General features: G+C 41.8%; 1 protein-coding gene across 1 annotated transcript in view; it reads right to left on the bottom strand.

The window, feature by feature from the left end:
• pard3aa (par-3 family cell polarity regulator alpha, a) overlaps nt 1-12,733 on the bottom strand; it is a 295,125-nt gene that overhangs the window by 64,962 nt on the left and 217,430 nt on the right. The window contains exons 23-24 of the mRNA XM_071206980.1: nt 11,549-11,665; nt 4,340-4,642 (exon numbers count right to left, since the gene is read on the bottom strand). Coding sequence (XP_071063081.1) covers nt 4,340-4,642; nt 11,549-11,665 — 420 coding nt within the window. The remainder of the gene's footprint in view (nt 1-4,339; nt 4,643-11,548; nt 11,666-12,733) is intronic.

Below are 12,733 nucleotides of genomic sequence, written 5' to 3'. Positions count from 1 at the left end.
CAGATTGAACATAGTAAAAAACTGTAAATTATAGTGTCCGTCCAAAAATTCTTTTTTACTTATAGTGACAACTACCCTTGGATGATGGGTTAGTAGACTAAAAGCTTTAGGAATCCAAAGTACAACATATAATAAATACCCTGTATCAAGATTGATGCAAAACAAGTGATATTTGACCTTTTTAGAGAGATTTAGCAAAAAAACCCCACTTCTGGGGTAATTTGGGTGGATTTTCCATATCTCTGGCTTGGTCGATTTTGACGAATGAAATCTCTTTATAACCGCTAGAGCCAATGGAATCAAGGGAAAGTTCTACACACACAAACACGTTACCAAATACGGAGTGAGAGTGACGCGTGGCCAAAACCGGAAGCTGCATACACTCTGTTGGCTACCATTAGCAGCTAACTTTTCTCCGATTTTTACATAAAAATTGAATTATGGATTATAAATACTTTTTTCAAAGCGACAGACACATTATTGACCTTTGGATTAACCAATTCAGCCGCGTCTTTTCTCGTTGTAATGCCATTGAACACGTCTTTTGATCAGATTGACAGCTACGATGAGACAATCTCTTGTAAAAGCTCCGTAAAGGTACATGTTGTCTGTGTTTGCTTCCCCTGTCGCGAGTTCGGATCGCTCAGTGATGATACTATACTTATATAATCTGTGGAGTCTCATCTTTAATTGGATATATTGTATGTGCAGTTACGATAAGTAATAAGGGTATCTTTATCTTGAGTTCTGTGCCAAAGTCAGTTTGCATTTCGCTCAGGGGTAATTTAGACGCTTCTTATGAGACTTGTGTTTTGGTAAAAATGGTTCATATCTTCAGTTAGCTGAGATTCTTCCCGTTAATCTGATGCTACACATTAATAGTTTCATAAATGTTAAGAAGCCAGTCTCGAAAAAAAAACGTTGGGGGGGGGGGCTCCAGGGCTTAACAGGTTAGGGAGTGTGACTTTATAAATTAATATAGTGCAGTTAGATTTTAGACTTGTAACAAGTTGCTGGCTGGCTGTCAGATGTGTTACTAGGAAATAAAACGTGAAATATCCCTTTAAAACAGGATCCTTAATCTGCCCCTTTGATCACAGTGTGTTTCTCCGGGGCCCACCTCAGATGCTGGTAACAGTATCCAGGTCAGGGTTAAACGCAACTCATTCTGCTCTTTCATACTAAAGACTGACTGACAGCCAGGAATGAGAAGCCTTCCTTACGCAAACCTCACTGACTTCCTTTTTCCTGATCTTCAAACAGGAAGTCATGCAGCTCGAAATATTAGGTTGCATAGCAGTGGCAGGATTAGAAAGTAAAGAAATTGTAAATCACACTGGATCTCTAAATGGCAAAACAAAAAGTTCTCTATCCAATTGTTCTGTCTTAATAGGCTACATGGTACATTCAGAAATGAATGCAAATTCTCTTTTGTTGGTGCTGTATTTGACAATGAAAGTTCCATTCATTTTAATTTAAAAATGCAAATGACTGTTTATGTTTATTATGGTAGGCAAGTGACAGGAATCTTGAATGTGAATGTGTTTCAAGCTCCTTTTCGCAAATGGTAAATAGAAAGCCTCTGAGCTAAATAAGAACCAGTGCATATTATTATTATATCTCAAAGGCAGCAAGACAAATATTACAGGCATACAGCCGGGCTGGCATACACAAGATATGCAAAGCAGTGAGAGGTGCAAAACAAAAATGCAGTGGTGAACATCGGCTTATATTTCAAATCAAATCACAACACTCGCAAAAAGCTAATCCTGTGCCTGCAAATAAAACTCCATACTGCACTATCAATTCTTAAAGCTCAGTTCTCCACTAAATATAAGCTTGTGTTTATAATTAACATGCAACACTAAGCTTTTTATGCAGAAATAGACCTGCGACGGTGAGCATTCTTTATTTCTAAGAAACTGCTGAAACAAGTAAGCAGAAAAGATAAGGACTTATTTGCTATTTGAACGCGATTTTTTTAGGGACTATCTAATGACCACTATGCGGTATCTGTTTTTCAATCTCAAAGATATTTTAAGATTCAAACACAACAGATATATAGAACAGCTGCCATATTGTAAGTGGACATCTAAATAAACCTTAGAATCCAAAACTATGTAAACAATCCTATTTAAGTTTGTGGGACGGGTGGCGCAGTGGTCTGTGCAACAGATCATCAGATCAAGAGGGAATGCTGGGGAACTCCAGTTCGAAACCCGCTCCTGCCGCCACTGCGTCAGGCCGTTGTGTCCTTGGGCAAGACACTTCACCCGGATTTGCTCCTGTGGGTATTGTCCACAGTACATGTATAATACCAATGTATACTTGTAAAAGCGATGACCTCGAGGCGTGAAGATGGACGGTGTGGCGCAGTGTGCTGTGCAATGATCATCAGATCAAGGGGTGAAACCCGCCGCTGCTGCGGTGGGTCCTTGGGCAAGACACTTCACCTGAACTTGCTCCTGTGGGTATTGTCCACAGTTTCTGACCATTGCATGTATAATATATGTGTAATATGTGTAAATATATGTAAAGCGCTTTGAGTCATTGAAAAAGCGCTATAATAAATGTAAGGAATTATTAATTATTATTAAGTGATAAGCCTCTGTTTACAATCAGACCCCTTGTGCAAAAGGTTCCTTGCCTAACATGTTTGTCTTTTAATTTCTCCATGGGAGCGATTAAGAAGATTGTTATTCATATTCCCTCCGGCAACGAAGGATAAAAAACAGACTAAGCACTCAAAGGATTTTATGTAAAGGCTTTTATACTGTATCCCTGCAAAGAGCTTATTGAGAATCAATAGCATCATGTCTATCACTGACCAACATCTTAAAGTCCTGTGATCTGAATACACAGGCTCATTTTCTACAAGTCAACCTCATTGTCTAGCTTTCAGGCTTCTTATTGAGCTCTGGTTTGGGAAGTGGGATGGTTTACAGTAGATCACTGTTATGACACAACAAGGCTATCCACAGGAAACATGTGGAGGTTACCTTCACTTTGGATATATGGATCAGTGGCCTTCACTAAACCCCGGATGTATTGGCACATGGATTGAGCTGGCTATCAGAGGGGCCAGATAACCTTTTCATATCTACTCCGATGGTCACGGGGGGGTGTTACAGGATGGAGACTCTAAATCCTCTTAAAAAAACAGACACACTGACTCACATAGAGAAGCACTGTCTTGGTAACATAATGCAACCCCGCCCCACCTGAGCCCAGCAGTGAAAGGTCACAAGCCCCCAGGTGACAGCTGTCAATCACAGGAGGTGGGTGTTATCAGATCCATTAATAACACCCTGAAAGGTTCTGGAGGACCATGGGAATAGAAATCTCATGACTCAGGAAACCTATGGCCCTCATGACAACTCTTAGTCAAATATGTGTATGATAGGATTGGATTTTCTAAATACGCATGCTTATCTTGTTATTGTTCATTTGTAAATTCAACATGTATATTTTCTACTTTCTTGTTTATATTTTGTCTTTTAATTTTTATTGTACAATGCCATGTCTTTTTATGCTGCTGCAACACAAAAATGTCCCAAATTGGGATCAATACAGTTCTATCTTATCTTATCTTAAGATATAGGAAGATTTAAGAGGAATGTGAGATTGGAGGGATTTAATTGAATCATTTAAAAATTCTGTGTTAATAAAAGTTTTGTAGAAGATATCAATGGCTATTCATCTGTTTGCTGTTTATCCCAACGTTGGATTGACATTGATTTTGTGGACTTTAGTTTGGACTTAAATACATAAATAAAAACATATGAGATAAGGCTTGAAAACATGAAAACAATAATATGAAACTAAAGCTCTGCATGGCGCTGTCATCACATCAAATACTCGTGTTGACACGGAGGTTATGAACGATACAACCTCCCAGTGGAAAAACAAGCTCCCATGCAGCGTGACTCTTTGAAAAAGGTGTGTGAGGGACCGGGGAGGATTACTTGTGATCCGAGGATAATGGAAAAAAAAGGATATTAAATTCTAGCACATGGAAAACGACTGATAGGCTCCTTCTGTTGTTTTACCTTGCCTTTGGATCCTGCCAGTTGCATGGGACAACACCTGTGGGACGAGGCAGCGATAATACCTTGTGTGAAATTCATTGTTGTTCTGTGCGGCGTGTGTCACCCATGACAAGTAAAAGTGAGCAAATACAATCACACCGCTGCTTATAAATTATGGATGAGCTGTAAATTAACTTCTTCCAAAGCACAAAAGTAGTTAGTGACGTGTGACTGAAGGAGAAAGGTAGTGAGTGATAAAGCTCACTGTTGATTCTGTAAGTGTATGGACATTTTCTTTGGGCGCTCCCTACCTGTCTGGAGCTGCAGGGCGTCCATTGCGTGGCTTGTTGACCTGGGCATACAGAGCCTCCAAGGGTGGCCCATTTTCCTGATGGCTGATGGGAAGGGGAGGACTCAGGGGACTCTGCGGGAGATGGTAGTGGTGGTTGTAAGGTTCCATGCTGCTGCTATCCATCGACGAGTCTAAAGATCCGATGCCAGCGTAGGTGGGCTCCTCATCTGAGCTGAATGTACCGCCAACAACATCTTGGATCTCAGCATATTCCCTCTCTTTCTCCTGCCTTTCACGAAGCTCCAGCTTTTTGGCCTGTATTCTGTGAGAAAAAAAATGAAGAGGATATAAATTATTTTTTATTTATGAATCATCTCACAAACCATTATGCTAGAAATGCCAACATTCAATATCATTTCCTCACTTAAAAGAAAGATTTCACACCCTCAAATTGCGAGAGTTTTTATTCTTAAGCCGTTAATTGAGTTTTTAGATGGTTTGAAATGTGTGTAAAATATTGCCAATTCATTTTATTTGCCAAACCATGTATTTGGCCAACTTATGCTAGTGCAAAAGAACCGTTTCAAATTCCTGAATTTTGAGTTTGTTTATTTTTATACTCAGGAAAGTTATATACGATTTGGTCCAGCTCTACTTATGTTGTTTTTTTGATAATTTTAAATGTTTCATAAGTTTTGAATGGGAACTCAGACAAAGATGCTTTCTTACAAATGTAAAATGTTTTTCTAATGAGGACTTAATTGACCTATATGTAGAAACGAGTGACACTTTATTGTATATGTATCATGCAACTCAATAGTTGCAAGTGCATAATAAATGAACAGGAAGGAGGCAACTCAGAGAGACTTCCAGACGTCTTCTCTTCAAACTTCTTAAGTATCATATTTTTTGTCCTGAGAAACAGAGAATGAGGACTGAAAAGAATGTCTTCCTCTGTAGCGTAAACGGATTAGGAGTATTATTTAAATGTGTGGCTTTCCAGAAAAGCCACACATTTTACCCCTCAGGTCTTTTAACAAGAGGAGGTAGGAGAGAGACATTCAGACCTCTTCTTCCTCCTTCCAGCCCCTTCCTCTCTCTCCGTGCCGTTCCTCTCACCGGGACCACTTCCACACAACAGGGCCTTTCACAGGGCCTTTCCTGTCTTAAAGAATGGTTCCATGTGAATGGCCATCTGTCCACAGCTAACAAGACTCAGTCATGGAGCTGCATGAGAGTGAGGAGTGCTGGCGTTGGAGGAGGGAGGAGGTGGACAGTGGGGAGTAAAAGAGGGGCTGAGGACAGGCAGAGGGGGAAATTGACCTCCCACTGCGGTGACCCTGGCCGCAGCCACCAGTCTGCTCAGTGGTTCCAGATGTTGTATCCCTGCTGTAGGGTAACACACACATTCACACACAACCATACAAGCACGCTACCTCCCACTGGTGCTAGACTTCCCTATTACCTCAGGTCATAACTGACCTTTGCACCCCCCCCCCACCGCTGCTGCTCACAGAAGATTGACAGGTTTGGAACAGACCTAGAATCCCCCATAGCCTAACACTCTCTCCCATGTCTGTGTATTTTAATAAAAGTAATCACATTTTAAACAATCATCCTTTTTCAATGCCAAATTCACCCAATTCCCACATCCTACCCATAGACTGCCTTGTTTATTTTTAGCCGTCCAAAATCCCATTTTCTCAGCATTATCTGCGGCGTGAGATTTTGATGGAGGCCTGATGCAATGTTGCATGATATGCAGTGATATTATGAAGTCTCTAAGCTGGTTAGATGTATTTTTCATTGTCACAGACCAGGTACATTATGGAAATGATCAACTCACAGCACGGTTGTGTTCGCTCGCTGTGCTCTCACTTTCGTTATCGGAAACAAAAAACAAGCCTCACAGGGAGCAAAACACTAATTCCCAGAAGCCCTTTCACCTGCCATCTGGCTAAAGTGATGTCAGATGTGTGCCAGGAAGCACCAGACAATGATGTTACCACAGGTTCACGGAAGTCCGCTGGGATCTCAGAACCCTGAGGCGTTTTATGGACTAATCAGATTAATAAAAACGGAAATATTGACATTTCGGAGAGATAATGGCCTTGGCTAGACTGGCGACAAGCTATAAGAGTGACTTCTCTTTGAGGCCTCGGGAGTCTGACATTGATAAAGCTAATAGGTGCATTTCAATAAAAGGATATTAACAATCACAAATACCAAATGAGATACTATGTGAGTCATGCTTTAGCCATTAACGTTATTACTGTCGGCTCCATTTTGTGTTTTAGTGTTTGACTTATTTATTCATAATTAAGCTTCTGGTTCAAATCGTCCAATCCAATATTTCAACTCAAAAACTACAATAGACCTATAACTTGGGAAGGTTAAGGAAAATATAGTATGGGTTCAAATAAGTGTGTTGGTGAAAAAAAGTTATGTAAGTAAGTAAAGCATGTTACGTGAATCAAAATAAGGTAACGTGTCGAGTTCTGTATTGAAACGGGACACACATCCACATTTGCTCTAATCAAATAAAACCATTGCAGGTTGGCATCCTCTTGTGGCGGTGATCCACCATTTTATCAGTTGATAATGGCTTTCTACACCTAAGTAGATGTAGCAGGCCCTTCCTATGCTATATTTATGAGGCTGATATCCTCTGAAAATCCCCATTCAACTGCCTGAAAACATTTGAAGCAGCTGTATTAATATATGCAAAGCTTCAGAAAAAACATCAAGCAAATTATATAAATATTGTCTAGGAAACCGGGGTTGTTCTGCTTTGTAATATGCTGATAAGCCCTAAAGCAAACATCCTCACCTGCTAACTGTTTTATTCTTGGGGAACCTGCAACTACTGCTTTCAACTCCTCCTCTCCCCACTTTCTCCTGAGACACCACCCCCGCGCTCTACCATATATACTCCATTAGCCAATTAATGGCCCAGCATGTTAACATAGAGGAAATTGCTGCCCACACTAAACACATTATTACTGAACAACCTCAATTACCAGCCCTCCTCTTGTCTTCTCCTCTTACCAGATAGTATGTTTGAAAGGAGAGGACACTGCAGCTTTTAATGCAACCAGCCCGGGGATATTTTATTTCAAAAAGGGGACCATTATCTGTAGTGCTTCATTGCAGCCCAACTGTGGATTTCCCTTTTCCCTTTTCATTTTAATTACTGATGACAGAATGGAACCAGTATTATATTACTAATTCCTCAGTTTCTTTTGTCTCTATTTAATGTCTTCACATTCTTTCTTTTTTTTTTAAATGCTGAATTTTCTTTTAAATATAATAAAATGCCTACTTGCTTGTCCTTCAAAACAGTAAAGTGGAAAGTCATTTCCTCCTGGCTAAAATAGAGTCTAGACAGACTAAATCAGAGCTTTTCAGGGCAGTTAAAGTTCAATCCCTCATCCACTGACTGACCATGTCTTAGTAAAAGTATGTACACCCAGCATCATCCTTTATTCAACCTATCCCCCTTCAAACTGTTGTTCTCCCTTTATGTTTTACTAGCCTTTCATTGTCATTACATTGAGGAAGAATTCCTTCACATCAACTGAAATGGAATTTGCAATGAAACTGTTGCAGCTTCATTTCAGAAGAAGAGTTGTGAAACGATAGCAACATGTAAGCTCACCTCAAGTTCTCCAAACTGAATACATCTCTCTGTTTATCCATCAAAGCCGGGTTTTTTTCCCAACAAATCCAACAGACTCCTTCTCCATATGTTTGTCAACGTGTAATCTACCCAAGGGAGGCGAGGGGAGACAAAGATGAAGGGGGTACGGGGGCTGTCTGTACTTTCAGACACACATTTTGAAGTCAACACTTAGAAGCTTGAAAACCTGCCTCTTTAATATGCATTGTTACCTTGGTAGATGAAACAGAATGCATTTGCTCATTCTCATTGAGCCGCCTTGAATGGATTTTTCTTTTAATACCCCATCACCAAAACATGTTCTATTGTTCTGGAGTGCAGATGGAGGACAGAATGTGTATGAATCGAATCAAAATGCATTAAATGAGCCTGCGTGCAGCTGTCTGTGCAGAATCGCAAACCACCGATAGCCCATCTTTTGTGTTGACACTTGGCCCATAACAGCATAATGTAATCACATAGATAATTGTCCAAGTTCCGTGGTGTTAATTCACAGTGTTAACAATCGCATTAACTTGCTGTAGATATCAATATAATTACAAGTATAATCACACTTCCCAATCAGTTCATTGGAGCCTTCTTTGAACTCATTATGCAAATGAAGCTCAAATAGGATACTGAAATAATGAGATGGTTTTACAAAGTGAAATGATAAAGATTGTACCACAATTACTGATTAAAAACACTGAAAAAGAAGGATCTGCCTTAGAGGATATTGCTTTATTTTATATAATAGTTAATGTAACCCGAACATGATGTAAGAGACACACTTCTCATCATCTGAATTGAAAATCAAATCTATCGAGACTAATCCAAGTTTTCTGTTCGTCAATATGAATTGTGCTGACGGACGCACTCGAGAATCACTGGTCAAGTTGTGTTTGTCCAGAGTCAGCAGGACATCAAACAACAAACAAGAGGAAGCAGGCCACTGTCGAGGATGAAAAAACAGTGATTTGCTGTGGTCTGGGAGTGGGTACAAGGAGAGCAGCAGTGGAGTGCTGGCCGCTGATTAGAAGCCAACCGGAGCCAAGCTGATAAGAGAGAATGGACATCATAATCAGCTGCCGCAGAGAAAGACAGAGTGAATGGAGTTCAGTTCAGGCGGAAAATGAAGAAGGAACATTGTCAGGTTGTTTTTGTGTACATCCCTCTTTGGCTGGGAAAATATAGTTTCAGGGCTAACGTGCAGAGATAAGTCAGAGACTGATACAAGCTCCACCAACACCACCCGCCCTGTGTTTCTTTCTTTCTCTTGTTTCCCCCATGGCTTGCATGAATAAAGGCCATAGCCACGGAAACGGCTGCGTTCCAAACTACCAAAGGTCCAATCACAGAGCTTGTTGTCTCCACAGTCCTCACAACATGAGCCAATCAGATAGGGGTAGCTTGGGTGCTGTCCACGGGCATAGAGACCAGCGGAAAGGCTGCCACCGCTGTGCTGAACAAAGATTTCGATCAGTCTAGTAACCACAGGTTCTAATGTCGCCTTGATGAGACATGAAACAGTCAATCACAGGAGCTCTGTAAAACCTTCCAAACGTTGGCAAAACAAATGCTGCTGATAACCGCTCTTCATCAAGTGGGTGCACTGCACTGTGCTCTGGCAAGGAAGTCAAACTTAATGTACTCTTCTCCATCATCTTCAATCCATAACAGGCTGACAAGATATCAATGGAGGATAACATTTTTAATCAAAATAAAGGAGGTTGTGTCTGCAAGGACCGCAAGCCAAACCATAAATTGCATGAATCATATCAAGGTCAGAGTTTTAAATATATAACCGTAGCGGCCTTATTGCAGGCTAAAAAGGGCAGGTTTTATGAATTAATCTGTCTCACCTCTGCGCTGACTCCTATTTTGAATCACTAAAAGCCCCTGTCAAAACCGTCTGCTTGAATTAATGATCGCTAATGTCAGCCACGCCGAGAGTTTGGCTCGGTCCCATCCCGGGCCGTGCTGACGATTGCCAGCGTCGGAAACCCGTTACGGTCCGATCCATAATTTCATAAAGGCAATCTGAAATGGTCCTGTCTCAGTGTCAGCATGGAAATCAATCAGAGCATGTGCCTTGAGCAGAGAACTAAGACAATCAAACGTAGCACCTTGGGAGTGCAAAACAGTAGTGATACCCAAAAAATACAAGAAGTAATGGATTTCTGAGCTGTCATCCTGCTGAACCCTAATGCTTTGAATATCGACTTGTCTTCACGGCAGGTTGGTTTATTATTACCCAGCACGATTTCCCTCAGGACACCCTTTCCATTAACTGAGGGACAATCCTGGCCTGGCTGAGTGATGGGATTTGGGAACAGGTACAAAAAGAAAGAATTAGGTTGCCCTCCTGCACCAGGAGCCAGGACCGGAGCTCACACATGCAGAACGGACACAAACAAGACAGGGAATGAGAACGTGCTGCAAGACCAAGTAGCAGACAAAGAAATTGGGTGACAGCAGGGAGAAAATAAGTTGGATTTAAATAGTGTGTGTGTGTTGGGGGGAGAGGCATGTACTCTACATATCTCATGCCCGCTGTGTGTCTGTGTTGATTCTGCTGCTCAGCTTGACAGGCGTTTGGGAGCTCCTCAAAGGGGACAGATCTGGATGGAGAGCCAGGCCCACCGGTCTCCAGGGTGCACTGAGGGAAATGTGTTGGGCCCTCAGCCAGAAGCGCTCGCACCCTCAGCACAGAGGACCATCATGGAAAGTCATAGTTGACTACCAAAAAGAAATGTGCTACAGCTTTTTGAGCAAGGCCTCCAGATGTTCCATTCAGCAAGGGAGAGGGCCTTTGTGAGCCTTTTTGTTGCGTGTGCACTTGTTTGTGTTTGTGTGCATTTGAGACAGCCATCCATCCTTCTCTCATCCATCCTTCTCTCCCTTTGTCGTAAGAGGGAGCGGTATCAAGCTCTATTGTTTCTATTCAATTAGCTGTCATTACCAATGGCAGTTTGATTACTGAGTTCATTTGGCTGCTTGAGAACAATGGAGGCAGCAAGCTGTCTTTTCATTCACCCTGCCACCAATATTGTCTTCGCTGCTGGAGAGAATTAAATGGGGCTCGTCTTTGAGGGATGAGGTGCACGCGGCAAAACCATTGCCTCGCCTTATTCTTCTGGACGTCATGATGTCGACGAACACCAGAGGACACAGAGCCAAGAGGGGCGGATTAGAAGGAAGGCGTATTCCAGAGCGATTAACAACCTGGTCGAGCTGCAGGAGAAGACAAATGCAGAGCTATATCGATTTCACTATTATAATGAGCACCACTCAATCATGCCAAATCCACAGGGGCCTACGAGCACCATTAAGAGGTCAGCGCCTCTGAATGGCACGGCCAACAACAATCCATACATGATCTATTTAATGTACTGATATAAAAGAAAGGGACATTTGACAAATTGACATCAGAGTACTTTCCCAGAACTTCCCAACCTTGCTCTGCCATTTTGCTAATTAGTTAGTTTGCTAATTTTCTGGTCAGCAGTGGGTTTTTTCTTAGTTCAGCTGGGTCCTAATTGTTTGAGCTTTAAGCGAGCCAAGACTCACCTCTCTTGTTCCAGCCTCATCCGCTGGGTCTCGTCCTCTGACGCCTGCATGTCCTCAGCTTTAGATTTACTGGAGCCCTTCCTCTCCATCTTGTCTCCTGGTCGCTGTTTTCCAAACCTGAGTTAAAGAGTCAGAGAAGATTTAATTGAGGCCCAGTTTTTAATAATTTCCAACCTAATATGGATATTTTTCTTTCCACAGCAGCATGTCTCTTCTTTGTCCGGGGAAATTCAGGTGAAATACTCGGTAGGAAATTAAAGTGTCAAACTGTCAAAATCTTCAGGTGGGGTTTACAGAGGGATGACAGCACAGGAGGAGTCTCCCCAGGCTCCCATTCGTTATTGAAAGAAAAAACATGGCCTTTTTCATATAAATGCAATCAAAATGCATCAAGCCATATCAAAAGATAACAGAATTCCCTCCCTGCCGATGCGCATGCAGGACAGCAGAACAATTCAGTGTGTCTGAAATGTAGAACATTTAAAAAAATTATTTTAAAAAGAGGATCAGCTCCACATTCCTCCCTGAGCTGTGGAGTTTACTTAGAATGATCGGAGCAGTGACAGCTCATGATTTAGTTTTCGAGGAGGGAACAAACTACCTGCAACCAGGCAGTATGTACTGTAAGTGGAGGAAACAGCCGAGCTCGCCGGCATCATTTGTAACTTTCTATGCAGTGTCGCAAACTTTTACATTTTAATGACGGGAGTGACAAACCAGTGGCAGTAAATCTGTTACAGCTTTACAGCGAGGTGAGAATTTAAGCCAATGATCGTAAATTCCTCTGGTCCACGTAGCCTGGTGCAGGGCTACCACACACACACGCGCACGCGCACACGCACACACGCACACACACACACACACACACACTTTATTACAACAACTTGACACATGTGCACAGAGTCTAGAAATAAAGGGTAAACTCTCTGATGAGACAGAACAGGAACGGCAATATCATAAAAGTATGATGTCATTTCCTGCCGCTCCACAATGTTGCCAGCTGTGCAGGAAGAGCGAAATGTCAGGATACAGAAGAAGGAAGTACTACAGACAGATATTTAGGCACATTATGGCCATGTTGCGCAGGGAGATGGAAGCCAATATGACACCATGTGCAGTATGTAGTGTTACGTATGTGCACGGTGTATATGGGGAATAACTATTGGAACACCATGTTTACAAGTA

This window comes from Pseudochaenichthys georgianus, chromosome 20, assembly GCF_902827115.2.
Source record: "Pseudochaenichthys georgianus chromosome 20, fPseGeo1.2, whole genome shotgun sequence".
Lineage (NCBI taxonomy): Eukaryota > Metazoa > Chordata > Actinopteri > Perciformes > Channichthyidae > Pseudochaenichthys > Pseudochaenichthys georgianus.
This window is presented reverse-complemented; position numbering and strand designations above follow the sequence as displayed.